At 32.3% G+C, this 26,717-nt stretch overlaps 1 protein-coding gene across 7 annotated transcripts in view; it reads left to right on the top strand.

Moving 5' to 3' along the window:
* The window catches only part of LOC143225970 (uncharacterized protein CG43867-like), a 129,881-nt gene extending 110,878 nt beyond the window's left edge, over positions 1-19,003 (top strand). For 5 of the 7 annotated variants that reach the window (XM_076456242.1, XM_076456241.1, XM_076456237.1 and 2 more), the window contains 4 exons: positions 4,537-4,614; positions 6,053-6,202; positions 14,722-14,911; positions 18,742-19,003. In XM_076456242.1, coding sequence (XP_076312357.1) covers positions 4,537-4,614; positions 6,053-6,202; positions 14,722-14,874 — 381 coding nt within the window. In that variant the 3' untranslated portion in view covers positions 14,875-14,911; positions 18,742-19,003. Of the gene's footprint in view, positions 1-4,536; positions 4,615-6,052; positions 6,203-14,721; positions 14,912-16,553; positions 16,622-18,741 lie in introns of those variants that run through there. The other 2 variants (XM_076456239.1, XM_076456240.1) reach the window with 2 other exon arrangements.
* Positions 19,004-26,717: the final 7,714 nt, after the last annotated feature.

Raw genomic sequence — 26,717 nt, 5'->3', positions numbered from 1 at the left:
TCAGTTTGTCTAAAACTTGAATTGGACTAAATGTTTCAGCTAAGATGAATATAAATGTAATATAACTGTTTTTTGGATGGCTGCATTTTTGGGTACTTTCTTTCTACTGAATTTAGTTTATTGTTTTAACTTTACATTAGTTCAGTATAGTTGGATTCAATTTCTAAAATGCTGATGTAATTAGAAGGAATATGATAGAATAGTCAAATGGTGCTCATTTTCTGAACAATGTGAACACATAAGCAATACTATATTACTATAAACTTTTCAACATTGTTTTCTAAGAATAGTTTTAAAGCCACTGAAATAAACCTAGAAAACTTTTTACAAACTTTTTCAATGCTTCTCATTCTCCAGAAGTTGATATTTAACTATTATAATCTTCTTCTGTTATGTTAATCTTCTCTGAAGTAGTAAAATTAAATAACAGTATGTTGCTGTCAGTCAAGACTTGAATAGATATGTCCATTCAAGCAAATAATAGTTTCTGCTGAATTTAATTGTTCCACATAGAAATGTGTTTTCTCTATTAATCAAAAGAACTGCATGTTTTAGTCAAAATAAAGTATTATATTTGTAAGTAAGATACTGTGAACTCAATAAAATTGATTTGGAATAACATATACAACATTTGTTTTATTTTAGTACTCTCATCTGATATAGGCATCTACAGTAAGGAGAATTTGTAACCTTACTGTGCAAATTGTTTTTTTTGACACAGTTGATTGAAGAAGGTTCAGGTTTGCAGAAACTTGCTTTTTACAAATCTTGTTTTAAAACTTTTAGATAATTTACTAAAAATGCCCATTTTTGTTCTTTGTTCTTTTCACAAAGTCTGACTTTGTTTTGTGGTAATTTTCATCTATGGACCACTTCAATAGGGCAAAAGACATATACAGACCACCTAGTGGCCTTCCCCACCTACTTTCACTTGCAACCACAAAATCTATTATCAGAGTTAATGGGAAAAATGACATGCTTTTTGGATCAGTCTGTGAACCATCTGTAAGACCCTTATAAAATCACCATTGGGCTGTTGACCACACTTTGAGAAATACTGTTTTATAGGATGAGAAAATGTAAATGTAACAAGCTGCTTTATTGCTGAGTAACAACCACTTACAAATAGTATTTATTAAAAGTTCAAGGAAAGTACAACTGATAATTTTGTTCAAACTTCCAACTTTAGGAAGGTTACATGAGAAGCAGAGAGACAGAGTCAAACAAAATTCGCAGAACAAAACATAATGCATATTATTTATTTCACTCAATGGTGGTTACAAAAATACATCAATTCAAGTAAATTTAAGAAGTCAAAATGATAAGGCCTAAAATTTAACTTGCCATTTTGTATTAAACTAATTATTTAAATAAATTAATGCTGTTATTTCACTTGATACCACTTTTTGCCTTGTGAATTTAACTTATGTCCTAGTGCTTGTACCTTACCAACATAAAAATAAAGTATATGTAGTAGAACTGAACCATGATTTATTGTAGTAGAGGATTCTGCTGACTGGTGGATGCAGGCTCTGGGTTCTGACACCAGTTCTTTCCAACTTGGAAATACAAATTGAGGTGCTAATCAGATAATTTAGTTTAGTAATCAATACTTATAATCACTTGATGAGTCTGGATTAAACTACTACTGATGTTGACTCGGTGCAAATCTCCAGAAGAACTTGTAACAGATGCTGTAAATGAGATTTGATAATGGATAACATCCTTATTTATTGGAATGTTTAGTCTGCCTAGCATTTGGCCAATTGGCATATCAGCAATTAATATTTAGTTATTTTAGCTTTTCTTTCATAGAGTAACTTGCTTAATGCACATGTTATTATTCTATCTTTTATTGCTTGACTTGAGTATAATATGATTGCTATTCCACAGCTCATTAGTGTGCTTCAAACTTCTATGTTGATTTAAAAAGTACTTTTTAACATGTAGCTCTTAAAAATGTGTATTTACAAATTGGTTACTGTATATGCTATGCTAAACCAAGCTGTTTGGCATGTGAATATTTCTTCAGTTTTCTAAACTTTCCCTTGATCATACGTTTTTAATGCACAGTATAAATTATACTTTTAACACGTAGTCCCTTGGTTTACTAGCAATAAATTTATGCATTTACAACACTAAAGTGTGGGGTTTAATTCCCTGTGGTGGACAGGATACAGGTAGCCCATTGTTTAGCTTTGCACTAAAATGACATCATCATGTAACTTTTAATTTCTGGAATTATGATATGGTCAACTTTTTTAATGGGATAATTAGGGAACTAATATTATTTTAGGTTATATTCTAGGTACATGATAAAATTAGTTTGTCAGAGGGCTCAGTTAAGGTAAGGTTTGTGAGTACTGGTATAATTTTAAATCAAGAATTTGTAATTTGTCTACATTTCATACTTTTTATTTTGTAAGTTTTGTTTTCAGTACAAATTCTTGTATTACTCCATAACACACTTTTTTTTAATTATTGTCAGTAATCCTATGTTATCAGTTTTGTTGATAGACCATTAGGATATTTCTTAAAAACAAGAATAAGATTAGACTAATCAAGAATCATGTTACGTTTTTAAGATTGTGAATGAAAAAGGATAATTTTGTGGCTGAAAGATGTGAAAAGAATTTTGGTAAAACAAGTTACTAATTATTTGTTACTGTTTTATTGCTCATACAGTGTTTAGTCTTAATGAGTTAAGCTTTTTTTTAACATTCTAGTATTGTTAAATCACAGAGTTAAGTCTTCAAGAGATCTTTTATTTATCTTAAATGAATTGCCATTTAATTGACTTTAGCTCTCTTGCTAGTGGTAGGTTAAAGTTAACTCATTAAAACAGTTTACAGTGTTACATTCAAAACTGAATTAAACTACTTGGTTATTAATGTATATAAATAAACTTGGCATCAAAATGTAGTTAACCAATCAACTTTGAATATTGTTTAAGTTTTAAGTTCTTACTTTTTTAAGAGAATATTTAAATGAAATCCTTAGTCTCTCCTGGTATAAGAATTGTAATATTTGTTCTCTATGCCTTTCCTCTTCTCCAATTTATTTATTACTCCTTCAGTTTGAAAGTGTCTCCTGTAGTATTCAGATTGAGAAGCTTACAGAATAAATTTAAGACTCTTATGGGATTGTTAGAAACCCAGTTAAATTGTAGTAGTTATAGTACATTCTTTTCTTTGTGTATGTTATTATTCTGTTTTATTAGGTTCATTATTTAAGTTACTTAAAATTGAGTGTAATAATAACATCAGTGTAAGAAAAGTAGGCTTACATTTCATCACTAACTGACAGCAAAAACAAGTGGCTAAAAGTAAGTGCTATATTTCTTGTTTCACATGTATGTTCTTTATTTATTATTTCCAGTGTAACTAAAATGTAAAAATTAGAAACTTATTTTAAAAAATTAAATTAGGTAAGATAATGACTAATAATAAAAATTATTCATGAGGTATGCTCACAAGCAGCTCATGTGTTAGGTTATTCAGTATGGTAATTTAACCTGAGTGATTTGCAACTTGTATGGCAGAATTATTAGTTATTGTCCTTTGAATTAAGTATAAAACTAAAATGAGTATAAACAATTGTATACTGTTATGGACCATAATATATTTAAGATAAAAAAATATAGTTTCATGTTATTTTTTTTATTACAGTGTGATAGCATTAGGTTGCAGAAAATAACAGATAAAATATAAAGTTTACCTTAAAAAAACAACAAAAAATGATTGTTATTTGTTTAGAATATTTTAGAGGTTACACAAATGAAATGTATAAATATTTAGGTTACTGATTTTTTTTTTTTAGAACTATATTTTACTTACTTATTATATCCTTTTATGTTTCTAATCTGTTGCTATTTTCTACAAAATCCTTAGAAGGACCAGTTCTGTACTGGTAGTGTCTAGGATTAGATCCTCGATCTTTTTGATTAAACCCTGATGATCTTTCATACCTGTTTATACTCTCGTCCATAAGATGTGTCCTGCAACAGTCACTTGCAAACTCCCTCTTTCTTAACCTGAAGATGACCTAGGAAGGTTGAAACGTTGTTCTTTCTTATCAATAAAATTATTAATACCCATACCAGCCGTTCTGAGATACATTTTTATTTCAAGTGGGTTTCTCATCATCAAGAAATACTCCTTCTCAGGACTTCCCTGAAGATAGAAACAGATTAGCAGTTGAAACTTAGAATACTAATCATTATGTAATCATAAATAAATAGAAATTGTTACTAATTAAATGTAGTTATGCACATATATATACTACTAACAGTACATAGTTGTTCTTAGGGTTTAGATACCTTCAATATTGGTATGTTATGTATGAAAGCCATTAATATAATAAAAATAACTATAACCTGCATGTTATATTAATTATCAAGTTTACTTATTGTTTAAAAATTAAAATTATCATTTTTTTTTGCTTACTGTTTAAATTATTGGCCATGATACATTTGTAGTTGTTCTTTTTTTATGCAATATTGTAAAACCCTATAGCTTGATACTTTGATTTTTACAGTTAAAGATTGGTGAACCAAAGGCTGTATGGTTAGCAGTAGGAGAAGATGGTGTTGCAGTGTTAGACTTCACATCCATGGTAAATTTTAGTCTATACACTTTTTAAATTAACTAAAGCTTCATAGCCTAAGGAATTTATCGTTATTATTTTACTGCTCACAGGCACTGAACTTGTACTGGTCCAGAAGTATACTCGCACAACACTGCTACAATTAATATGCACAGATAGCCCTTGAGTAGCTTTGTGCAAAATTCAAAACAAGCTACAATTAATATAAGTAACAGTGACATATTGTTGACTTTGTTACCATATCCTTATATATTTTATAAGGTGTAATTTAAAAGAAACATGTGTACAGACTTTTTTGATATTCATCACTTTCATTGTTATTATTCTGAAAAATTGCCATTTTCAAAATTTGCCACTCTAGGCCTCTGCTTATAGGGTCTACTGGGAAATCCAACATCGGTTACATTAGATGTACATTTTTAGGATCCACAAAAGTGTTGTGTTTCAAGAGTAAATGAAACCAAGATTAAAAGTACCAAATGTTTTTATATCTTGATTTTGAAGTTCATGTATCATGTTGTGCTGTAGCCTACAGAGTGAATGATTCTTCTCGGGATTCATGGTATGCATACATTTTATTTTTGTTACAGTAATGCAAGTTGCAATTTTATGTATCTTCTATAATGTCCTTTTAGTGTCTACCAACTGACTGACAGACAATACACTAATGTATTGTTGTGCAAGTAGTTAAATAGGTGGAAACAACAATGCAATACCTTTTTAAAGCCTATTTTGATAATTTAATTACAAAATAAATTGATTATATGCTAATACTGTACAAGCTTCAGAGATATCTTTCTCAACATTTTTCAACATGTTCATTTGACCTACTCAGTTCAAAGTTGGTTATGTAGAGTACTATCAAACCCCATATTTTGTAAAGAACCATGACCTTTGAATACAGTAAGAGTTTTTACCTCCTGTATTGTAAGTCTGAAAATATTTTCAAAAATATATTTAAGAAAATGAATAAAATTTTTGGATAACTCATGTTTAACATTATTCTTGAGAAGAAAATAAAAACGTTAGTCTTTAATGTATATTCTGTGTTTATTTTCATATTATCCTAGAAAGATATTTATAGGTAACTGTTTTATCTGAATGAACATTTTTAGTATTAAATAGTTATTCCTCAAGAATAAAAATATTTTGATAATAATGGATGAAAAAAATTAAATATCTCATTGTTGCTTCATTTTAATATCACAAGTTTTAGATGTCAAAATTTATATGAATAGTTTTTTTTAATGTTATGGAAAATTACACGTTTATTTACATTATTTCGGTTTATGAAAATTACATAGTATTGATACCAACTTTGATATTGGGTTTTTCATTATATTCCATTATTGCATTACAACAGTTGTTTCATCATACCCAAGCATATTCTGTCTACAAACTGGTAGTGTGTTAAAATATTTCTTACTTTGTGTTTCATTCTTTTCAGAAACTAAAGCTCCGGTATCCTTATTCATTGGTGACAACATTTGGTGGATGTCGAGAAGACTTCATGATTGTTACATGTAACTTTGGTACTGACAGTTTCAGTGAAACTTCCACAACAGAAAGGTTTTTATTCTGTATGCCTAAACCTAAGGTATGATTTTCTTTCTTGTTATATATAAAAACAAGAGGGAATCCTCAGTTGCCATGGCACTTGAAATTACTTTTGGCAAGATTAGAGGAAATTAAACTATGAGATTTTTTTAGTTTCTTTTTTATTAGCTATATTTTTGTGTGCCAGCATTACCAAGTGTGAAGTACACATGTACCCAATTAAATTTGATTACTCGTCAAAATCTCTACCAGCCTACCCTCAAATCTAAATTCCTCTAAACAAGATTTCAACAAATTAATCAATGAGAAATTTGGGTGTGGTCAAATGCAGTACATAAAAGAAATTACTATTGTTTTTAAAACTTACTTTTACGTATTTGACTTACATAGCAAATGTACATTATTATATTAATTTTTAGACCTCCCTAGTCTGAGCTGTCTTCTCATACTTTCAATCTCTCATTGTAAGATCTTCATGCCCAGCTAAGTACCCCTACTTTGCAACTTCTTTCTACTCCATTGATATGGTATGCTGAAAGAATTAATATTTTGTTTACTAAGAGTTCCATGTGTAATAATGTATTTTAAATAATGAATGTGGTATTTGGAGGGAAGATTTCTACAATTTATGTGAAAAGCAGTTTGGTGTTTTTAGTAAATTAGAGCAGTTTTTTAAGAATTCAGTTGGTATTTGAAGAGAAGTAATGCTGTTTGGGTGGTTGTTTTTATTTTTACCCACCAGTAGTAAGTTTGGACAAATTTATTAAAGTGTAAACTTTTAGCAAAAATAAAACAACTAAAATTAAAATATGATGAGAAATATATGATAAAGTATGGGAGTTTATTTGGCTGTAGATAATAAAATATGGTAACAATTTCCCAAATTTTTAGTTTTCAGAAAGGTCTCATAATGATATTTTACTTATATTTTTAGAATAATTATATTAATCTGAGATTCTAAGAAGAAATAAATTTGAAAAGAACAAACTTTGAGTATTTTGATTTATTATGAGCTATTATGGTAGTAAATGTATATTTTCTTTAATTGTTTATCTTACCTGTTAGTACCCCCTCTCTCCAGCTATGACAATGGAAGCCTGTTGAAGTATTTGTAAAAGAAATTCACCTTTAAATTAACTGGGAAATCTGTCCATCCCAATATGTTCAGAATTTTCATATACAATTATATAATGAGTGTAAAGTTATCCATTGTACATGAAAATGTGTGAAGTGAAATTATCCATTAAATATTAAAAAGTGTAAAAGTAGTGAAATTACCCATTGCATGTGAATATGTATGAATAGAGTAAAATTATTCATTTAAAGTGACAAAGTGTATAGAGAGTCAAATTATTTATTGAAAGTGACAAAGTAAAAAAATAGAACTGGTGCTATATCTTCAAATATACTGTACCATGAAGAAACTGTACCATGAAAAATCAAATTATTAACTCCCAACAGTGACTAATAACAAGTTGAATTATTTTTCAAGTGTTTTGTGATATGTGAAAAGTCAAATCATTGATTGGAGAAAATGACAGTGGAATGTGCTGATTAAGTTGTTACTTCAAGCTGTTGAACTACAAAGAATAAACCCATCTCAAAAAAAGAAATGGGTACTTTAAGCAAAATATTAATTTTTATCTTCAAGGGTGAACTTCACCCTGAAAAGAGAAGTACAATCTTTGTAAATGTTTCATAGGCTATCAGCTCCCTCAGTTTTCAATTAATATATTTTTTTTCTATATGTTTGTAAGGTATTGTGAGTTGACCAAAGTAAGTACTGAAAATGTATATTTTTAACACATTCTTTCAGATGCTAGACTCTAAAATAAATAATCTTACTGATCAAGGAAACTAAACAATGAGTAATTTTTCTTTTCTTATTTCTTTATTGTGTAGAAGTATGAAGAAAATCACATTCTTGAATAGAAAGTATCAGTTTAGTATTTTAAATTATTCTTATAAAAATAATCTAATAAGATGATATATTTTTAAGTTAGTTTTTTAGGATGATAATCTATGAGGATATTGAAATCATCATCATTTATTTTTTCTGGGGGAGAGACTGGAAGATTTTGAATTATGAGGTTAAATACAGATTTTCATCATATGTATAATTTGTGGTGAAAGGGGTGCTGAATTATTTTACTTGTACACTACTGGCCAAAATATTAAGGCCAATGAACATAAAGAAAAAATATACATCTTGCATTGTTAGACTCAACCACTTTATTTGAGTAGAGCTTTGAAAGATGAAAATAAGAAAAGGAAAAATAAAAATAAAAAACTTTTTTAACATTTAATAGGGAAAATGTGAACACTATGAAATTAGCCTAAATACTAGCTGGTCTAAAGTTTAAGACCATACCAAAAAGAAGTCCTAAATAGGGTAAAAATGCCCAACAAGAGGTCTCAGTAGTGAGTTGCACGGCAGTCATTGTGAATATCTTCAAACATTCACTTTGGCATAGTCAATATAAGTGTTTGCAGAAGGCTGGCTGGAATGTTATTCCAAGTGGTGAAGATGGCTTCATGAAGATCATGCACTGTTTGGAATTGACGTCTATTTCTATAGACTTCCCTTGCCTTCCACCCCCAAACATTTTCAATGAAGTTCAGTTCAGGCGAACAAACTGGAAGGTCCAAAAGAATGACGTTATTTGCCATGAAAGAGTCCTTTGTCCTGCAGGCATTGTGGATTACAGCATTGTTCTTCTGAAAGATCCAGTCATTTCCACACAAGTGAGGGCCTTCAGTCAATAAGGATGCTCTCTCCAACATGCCAGTGCAGCCAGCTGCTGTTTGATGCCTCTGTATAACCTGAAGCTCCATTGTTCCATGGAAGGAGAAAGCACCCCAGGTTATGATGGAACCTCCTTCACTGTGTCCTGTAGAGAATGGAAGGAGGCATGGCCTTTGAAGATGTTTACGGTTTTTAAAGTCTTTCTTTTGTAGATGCCGTCTTATTGTTTTTGAGCTGCATTCTTCATCCATAAAGGCCTTAATCTGGTTCAATGATCAGGTGGTGTCTTGCCAGACAACCAGTCGAATCCTCCTGCTCAATGCCAGCACAATTTTCTTTGGCCAACTACTTGAAAATCTTGTTCCGTATCCCTCATGGTCTTTTAAGAAGTTTGCAACAACAGTGTTACTATGTCCAATTTCACCAGTGATGGCACATTGAGATAGACCTTGCTTTTGCAGCTCGACAATTCTACCACATTCAAACTCTGTCAACTTTTAGCCTTTTCCATGTTTTTACCCAATGTAACACAGGAGATGTCAGTGGGAGATGTTGACAACACTAATGCTTGAACACAAATGACTAAATTTCGTTACGTGTACACCAATTAATGCTTCTGGTGGTTGAGGGGTCCAACCCTAACACACCACTTTGGCCTTGAATTCCTGTACATGGGTGGCTTCCCTTGAGTCAATCAGCTGGTCCACTTAGGCTAGGATCAACCCAGTACCAGTGTTAGATATTCTCAACAGGTGTTGTGGACATTGTATCTGATACTGGTGTTTGAGTATAGTGCTCATGAAACCCTGGCATTGCTTCAGTGTCCTTGTTTGATATTGTAGTGCATCCCCTTGTAGGACTCCATGATGGGTGGGGTCAGTGGGCACCAAAATTTTCCTTTTTTCATTATGGATACTCCAATTAAATATCTTAATAAAATAGTGAAAAACAGTCTATAGGTAAACAACCACGTCTTGAAGATTCTGAGCAGCAATCCTCACGATCTGTACCACCTGTTGTACCTCATTTTCTTATATTGCATTCACTTTCAGACAAACCTTTAGGGCAAATGTCTCCCTTTTTCATTCAGAAGGGACTAGAAAGACTTGCTGGCTTTCCAAAGTCAGTAAAGAAGCTTTGATCTAGTGACATATTGGTGGAAACATCCATATGTCAACACACTGACCTCCTCTTGCATTCAAAGGTAATTGTGGATATACCTATTGAGGTTAAATCTCATGCTACTTTGAATTCGTCATGAGGAGTTATTGTTGAGAGGGATTTGAAGACCATCCCAGAGTCTGAGATTCTTGCTGGTTTCTCCACCCAAGGACTTTCTGCAGTGATGCGTATCTCTACTTGCAAAGATGGAATTATGATGCTGATCAATGTCCTCATTCTGACATTTATATCACCACATCCACCTGCCACCATCAAGGCAGGTTATCTTAATTACAGAGTACAGCCATACATTCCAAACCCTCTCAGATGTTTCCAGTGCCAGTGGATCGGTCACTCAAAGACGATATGTCCTTGTTCCTTGACGTGTGCTCTTTCTTGTGGAAAGGACCATGATGCCTATGAGTGTGAAATGGACCCTCATTGCATCAGTTGCAATGGCTCTCACCTGTTCTACTTTTGTTCTTGCCCTAAATGTTTGGAAGAAAAAGAGGTGCAATTTTTAAAAACGATTCCTAACATCACTTTTCCTGAGGCTCGCAAGTTGCTGTCCACCACTTCATCTCGGACATAAGCTGCTGCACTTCATTCCACTACTACTGTGGGAGTGCAGACGGATCTCTCTGTGCCTCCAAAAGAATCTTTCTCAAAACAAATGAAAAATCTTTTGACCTCCATGGTTAAAGAGGTTGATGACTCTACTTCAACACCCATCTCAGGGCAGGCTACAGACTGCCCTCAATTGTTTACTGAAGTGGACTGAGGCAAACGGCTATAACTTTTCTCTCTCTAAAACCATTTGCATGCACTTTTGCCACTGACAGGGTATTCACCCTGATCCTGAACTCTGTATCAGTGAAGCTGTGCTGCCTGTGGTCCCTGAGACAAAGTTCTTGGGGCTTATCTTTGACTATAAGCTGACCTTTATACTGCACATCAAGCATCTACAGGTGAAATGTACAAGAGCACTGAACATCCTCCGTGTACTCTCTTCCATCATCTGGAGAGTGGATCGATGTTCTATGCTAAAGATATATCATGCTCTTATTCATTTGAAACTCGACTATAGATTGCTGGTTTATGGCTCTGCCAGGACTTTGGCTCTGGACTCGGCTTTCCGCACTTCCCCAGTTCAGAGCTTACACAGTTCAGAGTCTCATGAATCTTCTTTGCACCTCTGCCGTTTGCAATTGTCTTTACTGTATGCTTTGAAACTTTGTTTCTTACCAAAGCATCCCACCTGGGATTGTGTTTTCCTTCCTTGGTGGGCCATACTTTTTCAGAACAGATGGTCTGCCATTGTTCCTTTTGACCTTCGTATTCAGGCATAGTTGGAGGAATTAGATCTGTCCTTGGATAACATTGCTGTATCCACTGGTCAGCCCATCCCACCGTGGCTTCTTACAGTCCTCAAATGAGACCTATCTTTAAGTCACCTGAGAAAAGCAGACACTCCCAATTGGAAATACTGTCTGTTATTTGCTGAACATCTTTTGAACCATTGTCCACTCTTATTTATACAGATGGTTCAAAATCAGGTGACTGTGTGAGCTCTGCCATGGTTTGTTGTGGTTCAGTGGTTGCATGCAGAATCCCCTCTGCAGCTTCTGTGTTCACTGCTGAACTGTACACCATTTCTCTTGCCCTGGATCTCACAGAAGCTAAACAGTATGTGTACTGCACTACTTATATTGACTCGCTTTGTTCTCTACTAGCCCTGGAATTGCTTCACATTAGTTCACACCCTGTTCTTGCCGATATTCAAAACCGACTGGCCCAATTATCTTTAACATCAACTTCTATCCAGTTTTTTCTGGAGACTGGGGCATATTGGTATTTGTGATAATGAGCTCACCAATGCTGCAGCTAAATCTATCTGCACTGGCATTATCACCACTGTGCCTGTTCCATACATGGACTATGGATTTGCATTCAAGGCTCGGCTCCGTGCCAGTTGGCAGTCAACTTGGAATGAGCAATATAACAATAAGCTTTTCCAAATAAAACCCTATATTGGACTTTGGCCATCTTGCTTCCATAACGATCAGATGGAGGAAGTTGTTCTAACTAAATTATGCATTAGTCATAGTTTTTTAACTCATCATTTTCTTTTATCTGGAACTGATGCACCAATGTGTAGTCTGTTTGGTACTCAGGTCACAGTAAACCACATTTTACTTTCTTGTCATTGTTATGACTCTCGTCGACAGTGCCATTTTAACCGTATTCTGTCCCAAGGTTTGTCCATAATGTTAGACAGTGTTATTGGTGATGATGACACTGTCCACCGTGGAAATGTTTTTAGTTTTCTAAAGGCCATCAATCTTTTTAATGCCATATAAGTTTTTTTAATTTATACATTAGACCTTTTTTAATGAGATACCCTTTTAACAATCACAGTTAATCTAGTTCGATTTGAAATTAGAAAATGGCCATAAAGTCAAAAACTCGAAACTAGGACTGGAAAGACCAACTTCAGGTGGCTAACACTGCTGTTCAAATTACCTGTTAGTCACCTGACGAGTTATTATTAAAATTTTGCTACAAGTCTTTTGAAACTGTTATTTTACTTTTTAAAAATGGCCTTAACATCAAATAACTCAGAACCAGGACTGGAAAGGCCAACTTCAGGTGATTGATGGTGGTTTTTGTACTTACCTGTTAATCTTGCAAGTTATGACAATTACAGTTACGCTATAGAAAGTCCTCTACAACTTGTATTACTGTAGTTTTTCTCTTAATGCTGTAGACTAGATGTAAACATTGGTTTTATGCTCTTTTTTAAGTTTGTTTTATTTTACCTTAATATCCTTTTATAAATTACCTAATTTTACTTTAATTTTACTGGATGTTTGGCACAGATAGCCTAACTGCTTTTTGCCATAAAACATCAAATCAACCAACCATCCAACCAATCCAAATAAACTAAACCACCACTTAGAGACCAGTCATCCTAACATGGCTAGTAAATCCTGTGATTATTTTACCAGAAAGTTAAAAGAATTGAAAGAGCTAAATGGTACATTTTTGAAACACCAGCCTCACACCATTGCAAAAGAACTGATTTTACTGGCTGCAGAGGATAAGGTGAACATTACGTTGGTGAATCTGCAGGAAGACTGCTTTCATAGGTGCCTTTATCCAATGGTACTATCAGTCTTAGAATCCAACACATGCTGAAGACATCAACAATCAGCTAATTGAAAAAATGAAAAGGAAGGAATTTGTGTCACAGGAGATGAGGTGACAGATAGTAACGATTAGCATACTTGTGTAATCTCTTCGAGAAATTGAATGTGTTGAATCTCTCTCTGCAGGGAAGCAACACGCATTCTGAAACTCGCAGAGAAGGTTTCAGCCTTCTGAAAAAAGTTACTACTATGGAGAAGAAAAATGAATGAAGATGATGGCAAAGACTGTTTCCCCCTATTGCAGCTACTTGTTACATCCAGTGAAATTGATTTGACCCACGATTTAAAATCTATTTTTGAGGAGCACCTAACACAGTTCAGTGACTGGTTTGAAAATTAATTTCTAGAAGATATGGAGAAGTTTGCATGGATCCAAGACTCATTCAAGCTAAGGCCCCATCTGAATTTACCTTTGCAGTAGAAGAAAATCTTAGAGCTCTCTTATGAAAAGACATTAAAAACAAAATTTGGCAGCATGGAATTAACTGAGTTTTGGATATCAGTAAAAGATGAATATCCGTTACTAAGTGCTAAAGCTCAACAAATCCTAATTTTATTTGTGATGTCATATCTTTGCAACACTGTTTTTTTTTCAGTTGCTGTGATTAAGAGCAAATATCATGCAAAAATCGATGTGGAACAGGAAATAAGGGTGATGATATCCAATCTGATTTTTAGATTTGAGAAGCTGTGCAGTGCTCAACAAGCACACAATCCCATAAGTAATTGTGTTTATTTAAAAATGAAATAAAAATATTGTTTTAACTTTCAATTTACATGTATTATTCTTTCAAAAGGTTACTAAGTTGTTAGGACATAAATACTTATTAAGTATTAAGTTGTCTGCATTTAACTACTTAATAAACAGAACTGTTAGGTTTTTCCTTTTTCTTAGGGACATTGCAGAAAAATTTGTGAGATACTAAGGGCACTGTGAACCAAGAAAGTTTGAGATGCGCTAAACTGATGATAAATATGTGTTGGTCTAAAATTTTATTAGACCAAAAAGAAGATATAACTGAAAAAAAAGAATATAAATTTTATATTAGCCATTTTAAAAATATGGTAAAAAACTTTCTAATAACACAGGTGTTGTATGTTAGAACTAATGTTATATTAAAAGTCTAAATAGAAAGAATTGGATATATTCAGACATACACACACATAAAACCTTGTATTATGCATATGTATTAATTTATATAATACTTTTAATTTCACTGAGCATTTCTATTGAATGCTAAAGCAGTTTTTTTTTACAATTCAGAATAGATACTTGGTATTCTTAAACTCTTACTTAATCAGCTGCAACTGTAAACTTCATTCATGATTTAAATCACATTACAAACTTAATGTTTTTAGTGTTGATATCCTTTTCATAGAAATTAATCTTTCTTGGATTGAAGATATCTGCTAACAAACAAATAAGTAATACTTCTCCTTTAGATTTTTGAGATAACTTTGTTGATGGCGGACTATATGAAGGCTATACCTCTTACGCCCAGTCCAGTCCCTCCACGTGCTCTTGCTGGAAAGGTTCAAACTACCATTTCTGGTACAATTTCTCCCAGTCCACATGTAATCAGTTGGACGTGCTGAACATGTCATCTTTAGTTAGACAACCTTTTACTTTATGGTGAGTCATTAATTAAGTTTGAATTCTGGTATGTAGTCAACTTATATTAGTGTAGTTATTTAGGATTCAGTATTTAGGATTCTCAAGGTGAGTCATTAATTATGTTTAGATTCTGGTATGTAAGCAGTTTATTTCAATATATTTTTTCACATTAATATTTAAGATTTTCAAAATGAGCCATTAATTTATTTTGGATTCCTGTATGTAGGCAGTTTACTTCAGTGTGTTTATTCAATTCAGCATTTATGATTCTCTCAGACAAATCATATATTTGTTTAGTATTCCTAATTCTTATCTGTGTAGTGAGCTAAAATATCTTTTAAATACTCTAAGTTTGCTTATATGGTTTCTAGTGTGTTAAAAATGGATCAGAAACAGTCATCTTGTTAAGCAGTAGTCAGTGTATGGTAATTTTATCATTTTGTTTTTGGCATCGTGGTATAAAAAAAGGTAAATAAGGTGAGAAGAGAAATTAATGAACAGATTATTTTTGACACATAATAAAAGAGTTTGGATGATTTTATGGCCTTGGTAAAGTTTTTCAAAAATTACATTATTTCATCACTTTTACAGAAATTTGAAACTTTTCATGCTCATTATTACCACCTAGAGTGGTCCAGTTTAATCCATTGATTACTGCATGACATGCATCTTCTCTTTAAAGCTTGGTCTAACAAGTAACCACTTTGATTGTTATGTCTTTGCTCCCACTGAATACAAGTAACAACTTTAATAACCTTATATAAAGTAGTCAGTGAATATTGGAGTTTTTTCCCAGTTTACCTCTGCTGCAAACCATAGGATTTATGAATGAATTTATCATAAATGTCTTGGCATTTATCTGGTTTATAGGGGTGTGACTATTGAAAATATCAGCAAATAAGCAAGGAAAGTAGACTGAGAGTGGGTGTTGAGTTAGTAGTAAATTGTAAATGTGCCTTTTAAACATTCTTTAAACATTTGCACATTAATGTGGCTCTTATTTCTATGAGTCACCTCTTTATAAACAAAATGTATTATATTTACTGCCTGTTACACCAATGGAACCTAACATTATTATGGTTACGATGCTGATCAGAATACATTTTTCAGTTTATGAAAAATTGACACAGATTAGTAAACAAATTTACTATACGATATCAGCACAAATGAAGTTATTGCATTTTTACATACATGTGATTGTAAAATAAACAGGAAAAATAATGTTATCAAAATCTACACATGTAACGAACAGATAAGCTGAAACAGGTTATGTTGTCTACTGCACATTATTTGACATGAAATATTATCTGTATGTTATTGGAGTGACTAGTCAGGTTATCTACTGCTAAGTTCAGTTGAAACAAGAGATTCAGTCTATATATTGCTGCAGTAGGTAATGACACTGTTTACTGCATAGGTTAGTTGACATAAGAGCAGGATTGCCATCTATATGTAAATTTATTGAGAATAAAAAAAATCATTTTAATGCTGTCTTTAAACCTGTAAATGGGAAAAAAAATGCCCATGATTTTGGATTAGAGTAAAGAAGAGTATAGTTTTTATTGCTCTGCAGTGTCTCCAGTTAGCTTCAAAAAAGTATACCTATTCTAACCATCACTTTATTAAATTTCTTGTTTTCTGTCTTTGTCTATTTCTAAAGATGCACTTCTGCAAGCAGCTGCAAGAAAGACAGTTGCATATATAATTCTTATTTTCTCAGCACTGAACAGCATAATTACTGAGTTCACAGTTTTAATAAATGGTACTTCTATACATCTATAAGTAGATAGAAACTTTAAAAAAGTAAATGAAACTGTCTTGTTTTCTAATTTATTTTGTTGTTTCTTATTTATTAATGATGTCAGTAAAAAAACAGACTGCTGTTTGCCTGTATGTGAGTTAATAAAATTAAGAATAGTAACCTTGTCAAGAGACATTATACATAAATAACTGCAATATGTAGTAACTCAAGTTACAATGTTTATTTTAAAGCTGAGTTGGCACAAGAGATACTATCTGTATACTACTTTAGTATTAGTGGTTCAAGTGACATTTCATAATGTATAGACCAAATGCCATTTCTGTACATAACATTAAGAGTATATGTGGTCAAAACATACAATTTCTAAATGTAGAGTTAGATTTCATATGTATACTTCACTGCATACCGTTAAAGTTAATTCAGTTTAACGTGAACATACCACAATATAAGCATGAGACTTTATAGAACAAACAAAGATGGAGGGGAGTACTCTTTACAGATTATTTCAAATTTAACTTATCTGGAATTTTGAAGGTTAAATTGCATCAAACAACTTGTCTAAGTTGTGAAGACATAAAATTACTGCAAAATACAATTGACTCTACTTATAAACAAGTTTTATTTGCTTGCAAAAACATCTTGTTTATAAGCAGAGTTACTTTTATACAGAGGAGACTGTGCACAATCTTGAGCCAATCTCTACCCTCCATGTGGTATAAAGTAGTGGGTGCTCTGAGGTCACCTATCCACTTTAATAATACATAATACCTGTATAAATACGAAATGAAAATTAATAATAGAGAAACATTAAAAAGGGGATTTAAATGAACTGATTTTACTGTAAAAATACAAATTTACATACTTCTATTAATTGTAATGCCAATTTTAAATAAGAATGACTACAATTTTGATGAAAAACCTCCTTTATCTACTAAATCTGGCCCAGTGTTAGTTCTTTTATAAGCAATTTTGTTTTTGGCTGACTTTTTTAAGTATCTAAAGTATGAAAACTAAAAACACGGATAAATAATTCAACATACAAAGTGCATTTTACATCTTATCGTTTTTGTTTTGTATTTTGTGTAATATGTATTTAGTTGCAATTGTTCATGAATTGTACTTGTGTACAAGATATCTAGTGTCAAATTCAAAGCTAAAATCTGTTACCAATCATATGTTTTAACAATGAAAAACTAACTACATATTTAAACAATAAAATTCATATCATTTGTCAATAAATTACAAAAGTTATAACTGTGAAAAGAAAAACGTCTGTGTTAATAGCACCCAAAAGCATTAGCAATATTTCATACACCAGACCTAATCCAAAAAAAGGCAAATGAATAATGCAATAGTTGTCAAAAGAGCACATTTATGTGTTTTAATTAACAACATCCCAACAGCTACTGCCATGTACTGTCTACAGTAAACATTGCATGTGGTAATCTTGTAGGTTTAGTTGTAATATTATCTGTTACATATTCAATAGATTAAATGTATTTTCTGAGATATTAGTCAGACAAGCACCCAGGTGAGACTAATAGATTTTTGATAGAGAAGAATGTAGTGAAATTAACATTATAAACTTCCTTCATGTCATTGTCTGAATGAGGATTCTCAGTTAAATTGCATGAATGAATAGAGAAATTTCAATATCTAAAGTTTTAAAACATTTACACAAAACTTGTAAACTTTTTTAATCTTTGTTCTGGACACATGCACATGGTGTTTCTTCATTTGCTTTATGAAGTATTAATTGTGTGATTATTAGAGTAATGACACAGCAACAAAATTAATATTTCCCCAAATGCAGATTTTTTGTTGCATTTAAGTGGATAAACTTGTTTTGGTTTTTCATTCTTGTGCATTATTTTAAACTTTAAACATTTCCACAAAAAGTAAAGTTTACACTTATGATAGCTTAAAGGAAATTTTTAAATTATGATTGTTTTACACTCCAGTAATATTGAAATGCAATATTTTTACTAAATAAATTCTAAATTGTTATTTGGAAGAATTATCAGACTTTATGCAAGTTTCTACATACATATTCTGAAATAGAAATATGGTTTTTCCTCTTTGTTAGACAGCATTTTTATCTGAGTTGTACATGGCATGTGAGTGAGTGAGTTTAGGACACAAGATATAAAAGACTGTCCCATCAAAGTACAAGTATGACCAGGATGAACTGTACTTGAGCTATACCATGAAGTTTATTTATTTTGTGTGTAGAATAGTTTTTGCATTTTTGTGTGTTGCAATATGTGCCACTCAGAAGTTTGTTTTTGAACTTGTAATTATGTTATTTTGTAGCAGAAACTTGTAAATAAACTATACATCTCTAAGAATCAATTTGTCACTTTTTTTGTACAGACTTTTATTAAGCAACGTTTGTGTAAGGAAGTGTGAATAATGTTTCCCATGTAATTCTATAATGATATTTGAGAGTGATGAGAAGACCACTTGCTGAGTTTTATCTTATATTGAAAGAACATTAGTATTCTTTTAAATATGCAAACTGCTTTAGAAATGTAGTTGGAGATTTTAGCTCAACGAAGGTTTTATGTTACACAACCCATATCATGTATCAAAACTTTGTTGACTGTAGTTTTGCAAATTTTCAAAAAACATTTTAAACACTATGTTGACTTTAGATTAGCCAATATCTTCCAGTTGTGCTTTAATTAATATTTAAAAACATTTACCCATGATATACATATACCATCTTTCTTCATAAATCTCTTTTTGTGGGTTATGAAAAGTAAGATGTGTGGCAACCAAACTTGGCATGTGTATAGTTGTTTACATTGTTATGCATACATCAATCCACATGTACTTAATTACATAGTATAGTTTGATGTATTTGCCTTCAAACGAGTATGATTAAGCATCCACAATTAATACATTAAATTATATTGATTGATTGTTTGGATTTAAGCACAAAGCTACACAATGGGCTATCTGTGCTCTGACCACCACGGGTATTAAAACCCAGTTTTTAGTGATGTGAGTCTGCAGACATAGCACTGTGCTACTGGGAGACTAATAAATTAAAATCTGAGTGAGAAAGTATAAAACAATGCAATTTTGTAGCTCTGTTGCTTATTTTTGTGTAACAATCTGAACATTCTCCAGTTCTTAGATAATATAAACTTATTAGTTGAAAGCAAAATATACATTTACAAAATATATTGCTTTTGTTTGTTGTTTCAACTAAGTTGAAATTTATGAAACTGAAGTGATTATATAAACAAATAATAATGCCTAAAATGTGTGTTGTTGAAAGTGATGGAATGAGATGTAAAGTGTGGCAAGTAAATATATTTCTGGTGTAGATGAATGGGGGAAAGAAACATTGAGTATTTAAAAATATATGGAAGAATTTGATAATTATTGTGTAATGAAATTGTTAAAGGAACATGAAGCAATTTCACAGTGAAGTAGTTTGTGAGATACAAAAATAATAAATTATGTAGCTAATTTGAAATATATTGAAAAATGGAAGAAAGTACACTAGAAAGGGAAATTCTTATTTGTGGAATGAAAGTATCCAGTGGTAATATAGATGAAAAAATAAACAAATTTTTATTTACTGTTTGACAATATATTAAAGATAAAAGCTCTAGAGCCATATGGAGCTTTACTTATACAACCAGTGCTAGATTAATATGGGGGCTGCATCCCCAGCCCCTCAGTAGATTCAACTCAGTCCAAGATACAACACAAAAAATAACTAGCATCATTTATAAGAGGGTCTAAACTACACAGTGAAGTACAATTTGTTTCTTTATGTTCATTGAGTGAAATAGGAAAAAATCTAATGTGTTACAATGCCCATATTAAATTCTTTCCTTTAAATATTAAGTGTAACATAAAAGCTATATTATATTAAAATGTAAGTATACATACATACATGGTACCTTGGACAGTTATCTTTGATTCTTCACAGTAATTTCAAGCAACTCATTTTAAAGTAAAACTTTAAAAGCCAGTCAGAATTTTACAAATTGTGTTATTTTGACTGTTTTTTAGTATAAAACTTTTCTTAGACTTTTGAAAAGTTCAGTATTTTTTGTAAATAACTATACTTTGTTATGTAGAAAGATATTCAAGTCAAAAGATATTGTAAAACTGAAAATATTTTTTTGCTAGATTCATTTCTGATTTAGTATTTCAACATCTGTAGACAGCTTCACACTCAGGTTATGATATCAAAGATCTTAAAAAACATGATACCACAATGTTAGATCCTACAGTCGATTTTAGTGGATGTGTTAATTGACACCAAATACCAAAGTTGGGAGTGGCTTAATGGTTAGAGTGATCCAGGACTGTAAATCTGAACGTTCATTGTTCATGTCTTGTTACTTCAAAAATTCACTCCCACTTTGAAGCCATTGGTGCATTATAATAGTCATAGTCAAATCCCACTATATGGTCAGACAAGAGTAGCCCAATAGTTGGTGCTTTTCAATAACTGCTTCACCTTTCATATATCAGTTTAAAGTGAGGGACTGCTTTGAATAAATAATCCTTATAAAGCTTTGTGCAAAAAAATCTAAAACAAACAGACTGAACAGTCGTAACGAGAGCAGTGGTCTAAAAAAAAACTTTGAGTTGATACTCCAAATATAATGCTATGTAGTTACAGGCTAGTTCTTATTTATATAACAGATTATGTATAAGTGCTAAAGCAAATTGTCCAGGAAGACTGTCAAAAGAATACCAAATTCTTGAGATGTCATCGTTTTTTTGTCTGAACATCTACAATTTTTTGTATACAGAACTGAAACTGTGATAACTTAAGATTTTATAATTTCTCAGCCCAGAGTTAAACATCTCACATGCTAGGGAGGGCTGTAGTTGCAACTATCACACAAGTTCACAGAATACATCATGATATGTTTTAGAGTATGCAGCATGTGATATGACTAGATTTCTAACTACTATTAAAATCTGACATAGGCGTCTCCCCTCCTCCAGGGTTTTCACAGCTTTAGTAAGAATAAAACAGTTAAAGACTGTATAGAATTGAACAGTTCAACAAGTGAAAAATAAGTTTTATGTGAATGCACCGCATCCAGAGTGCTTTCTTTCAACTATTCAACAGCGATTGCATCCTCTCACAGCTGTTTAGAGTGGAGTATCGTTTCTTGTAAGATGCTATCTTAACCTTACGTTTCAGTCACTAGAATGGGTGCCAATAAAAGCTTCAGTAATGTTATGTTGGTGACCGGAATGAAGCTTATTTTATACGTGGACATGGTATTGTTACATGTTCAAAAATGTAGAAAAAAAATATTACTATGAGGTGCTGTTGGATGTGACAGTAAGTGTACAATGTTTTCTACAATTCTAGTATGGTCAAAATATTATATTGCTTATGGATCAAGTGTCACTTACTGGAGTTTGCAAGCTCACCACGTAACAAACATTTCAAATACCATTGAGTATAATACTGAAATGCCGATACAAATTTCTTTTAGAAATATCGAGCAAGATTGTTCTCAGCCTCACAGAAATGAAATAAACTGTGCCAGCTGGGAGCAAAAATGGAATAAACTAACAGCAACGTTGCTCATGCAGAAGATTGGTTTTCTAGTTTCACCAAGGTTAACCACAACAGTGTCAGTTAACTGATCCAAGCATCGGGATAAATTACCTGTTATACAGTCAAATGGGTAGGGAAACAGGCCACTGAAACATCTAAGCAGAGAGACACATACGAATGTTACAGTTGTAGCCAGTTTAATATTTAAGTTGTAGTGACAAGCAGTACATTGTAATGTGGAGAGAGAATGTTAGTACTGTCCAGTGTTTACAGAAATGATAAATCTTCTATCGTGCCAGGTATAACTGAAGAAGAAAGTAAATATTCTCTGTAGCATTTGCTTAGCTTCATTATATATATACACGTCACAACACGTGAGTGATATGTATATAGTGATTAACTCGCACATTAATTTCGATTTTGCTACTCACAGATTTTTTATATCATCTGATGACTTAATTTTATAGTGCTTTGGTCAAATTTTTTGCACATTTGTGGATCAGATCCCTTACAGTAGGTGTCTATGACTTGTTGGCGACAGATTTTAACAATATATAAACAGTACATAATCCATTTGTTTTAAAATATGTTAAAGCAAGTCAAATGTATATAAAAATATTCTCTAAAACAGGTAAGCATCACATCTGTATTCAGAATTTTAAATAATTATCTCTTTTCATCAAAGGCCCACACAGGTTTGTTCACTTACTTTAGAACACAAATTACAAGAATTATTTTCCTCTGCTCTGTTGTTACAATACAAGGTGCGATAATTCCGATATGTTACCTTATTTCTTTGACGTGTATAGCTATTCTCCTTAGTTATGCTCCGTATATATGCAAGCCTTGAACCCCCACGTACCTTACGATCGACGTCTCACATGTAAATCATCATGCGGCAATCCTTCCCTAGTAGAAGTGTAACACATAGTCCTCATGCTTGTGATTCCCTCTATTCAATTTTACTAAACTGTTGCTTCTAGTCAGTGATCTTTTGCAGATGTTCAGTTGTGATCTCAGAACGTGTTTCATTTATTTTTATGTGCGAAGTAATAATACAACTTAATTATTCTTTTGTTACAGTTGTTTTTTTTGTGGTGTTTTGCCGCGATAATTCACTTTTGTTTATCGATTTTTCTTTTTTTCAAATTCTTCACAGTTTAAGTCCGTGTTACATCTCATGATATTCTTACCATTAATTCAAATGCTTTTACACAGGCTTCAGATCACGAGGCCTCAACTATAGATTTTTTGGCTTCTATTTGTTGAGAGATTAATCATTATATTAGTCGACCTTTTCATCCCAATAATGTTTGGGTTCCTCCTAAATTGTATGAGCCTATTCTTAACAGGAATGATTTTAACAACGTTTTTCCTGCACCGAACTATAACATGGTTTTCCATACCTCTCCTGTGTTATCTGCCAGGCCTAACTCAGCCTTTTTGCATATGAATTTTTAAGTGTTTTATTTCATGGATTTTGCCAATTTTGTATGATTCTGTCTCTTTCTCATTTTGTCACACCCCATCTTTAGAGTACATTGCTTTGCATTAATTTCACCGACATCAGGATTTATGCTGAGTGTTTTCATTTTTAAGTTGAGGACTAGTGCTAGTACGTCTCGCTCTTCATGCGCTTCTGATCATTATGCTTTAGCTTATCATTGGGCTGATCATTCATTTCTCGATTCCAAGCAATTGGGGTCGCTTTTGCCAGTATGGGGGCTAATCCCAACAATCCTATCCATTCTTCCACGCTTAATTTTCCTGCCTTCGATTTATTCATATATACAATCTCCTATGGTACTATTCCACGATGCACTTTCTTTCTTTAGAGGCTTTCAGGGGATATCCTTACCCTTATTACCTCCATGTTGGCACAACAATCATCCTCAGTTCTATCCCTACATGTGTGGTTCCTTTGTTATCGAGATCTTATTGAAAAGGGTGTCAACATGTTACAGTTTGGTCTGCCTTTCACTTGTCTTCATTACTTCTGGGTAATTCCTTTTCTCATCAGTCTTTTGTTTAGATATTCCTGAGTTTTCGGTTACTTGTCTCATTCTGAGTTCATGCCCTCTCCAATGACTGTTTATTGTCCTGCACATTCCTGCCCTTTACCAGTTTCTGCTACTATTTGAATAAAAAGTAATGAATTTAGTTAAAATAAGCCTATTATGTTCTATTCTTGAATTCTGTAGATGAGGAACTATTGGAGGGAAGGAAGACAAATGGGTCAGAGAAGGATGTGGATGATAAGAAGGTTATAGTTATAGGTGATTCCTTGAAAAAGAATGTCGATAGAATAGTCTGTAGAATAAATAAGGAGAAACTAATCAGATTATAATACCTAGGGGCACAGGTGGACGATATAACTAACAGAGCAGGAAATGTAATAAAGGGGAGCTAGCAGAGATGCAGTTTTTGTGGTGTGTGTAAGAGGTAATGATATAAGGAAAGGTAAATCAGAAAAGCTAATAAGTAAGTATAAAGATTGATAAAGACGTTTAAAGAAAAAAGTTGTAACTTAAATTTGTCAGAACTACTACCCAGAATTAACTGTGGAGATGAAGTTATAATTAGGTCACAAGGACTAAATGCTTGGCTTAGATTACTATGTAAGGATGAGCAGATAGGTTGGTCGGACTTGTAGGATCAGTTCGGTGAAAGAAAGGAGCTTTTTCGAATGGATTATTTACTTTTAAATAGAGTAGGTGTTGGCTTGTTCTGTTAAGGCTATTAACTTGGCTGTAGAGAAAGTTTTAAACTACTACTAAGGAATAATGATGTTTTGGTTGCAAGTGTCAAAAAAAGCAAATTTTGAAGGGATTCAACAAGAATTATCTGTTGTTAAGTGGGAAGCTGGGTTATTTAGAGACTTATCATATGTGAAAATGTTTAAAGATATTTTTTTGAATATTGAAGTTAAACATATTTTTTATAAAAAGAAAGTGTAGTTGCTAGTAAACACCAGGCTAGCTTACAAAGAGTTTGAGATAAAATTAAAGAAAATCATAATAAATTTTAAGAAATTTAAATTGACTTGTATGATAGGAAACTTAAAAAGATTAAAGAATATTGAGAAAATTGGTGAAACATGAAATTAAGACATCAAAAAGGACGCATAAGAAAGGGTTGGCTGAAATTAACTGTAAGGATTTCTTTAAAAAGAATGTTAGAGTAGGGATATAACCCTTATAACATGATAAAGGAAGGCTAGTATCCGGTGATTATAAAATGGGTGTGTTATTAAATTGGGCCTTTTCTTCGGTGTTTACTAATGAAGAGTTGAGCAGTATTATTTCACAGTCTGAACAATTGACAAATGGAAACGAGATCAAACAAGATGATTACGTTAATTCTAAGCTGGTTAAGAAAAATTGGAAAAGTTTTTTTTTAAAAAAGGCTCCTGAGCCAGATAATATTACCCCAAGAGTTTTGAAGGAACTTACAAATTGGATATGCGAGCTACTTACTACTATTTTTGTCAGTCCTTGAATAGTGTGCATTTTTCAGTGGATTGGAAGTTTGCTAATATAATTTATCTTTCCAAGGGAGGTGATAACCATTGTCCCAGTAATTATAGAACCATTAGTCTTGCATCAGTTGCAGGAAAAGTTTTGTAAAATATATTAAAAGATGCTTTGCAAAGTAATTTAACAAAGTTTAGAATTTTATTGGATAGTCAACATGTGGTTTCACTAAGAGAAAACACTGCCTTAGAAATATCTTAACATTCTTTGAAAAAGTTATTGATTACGTAGATGAGGGTAATGGTGTATCTATATTTTCAGAAAGCATTTAACAAGATGCCACATAAAAGACTTATAAAAGTTTTCTCTATAGGCGTGGTGGATAGATGAGCAAATTTAATAAAAAAGTGGGTAGCTAGAGACTATACAAAACGATCTAGCTCATTTAATGAGTTGGTCAGGTAAGTGACAGATGGGTTTTAATTATAATATAATTCAAATTATAATAAGATGCATTATTTTGGATTTAAGTGTAATATGGATGGGAATAACCTTAACAGTTTTGTGAAGAAAATGATGTGGGTGTAATAGTCGATAAGTCTCTTAAGCCGTCCAAACAGTGTGCTGTTGCTAATGGTAGAGCAACTAGGATTTTAGGTTGAATCTACAGAAATATTAAGTACACGCCTAAAGAGATTATAATTACATTGTACAGGGTACTGGTTTGGCCATGTTTGGAATGTTGTGTTCAGTCTTGTGTTCCTTATCTTGAAAGAGACATTGAATTGTTCGAAAAGGTTCAGGGTAGTTACTAGAATGGTGTCTGGTATGGATTGGTTGTCATGTGAGGAGAAGTTGAAATCTCTCGAATTGTTTTCTCTTGGAAAAAGAAGAGTTAAGGAGAAGGGTCTTATTGAGGTGTTTACGATTGTAAAGGAAATTGATTGTGTTGGCATAATCCTTTTTTCATATTTAACAATGAGAAGAGTTGTTATAAGGGAGAGAAGAATAACTTTTGTGATGGTATGAGCCATCTTC

Source organism: Tachypleus tridentatus, chromosome 9 (genome assembly GCF_004210375.1).
Source record: "Tachypleus tridentatus isolate NWPU-2018 chromosome 9, ASM421037v1, whole genome shotgun sequence".
In the NCBI taxonomy this organism is placed as follows: domain Eukaryota; kingdom Metazoa; phylum Arthropoda; class Merostomata; order Xiphosura; family Limulidae; genus Tachypleus; species Tachypleus tridentatus.
Note: the sequence above shows the minus strand (reverse complement) of the source record. Positions and strands in the feature narration are given on the sequence as shown.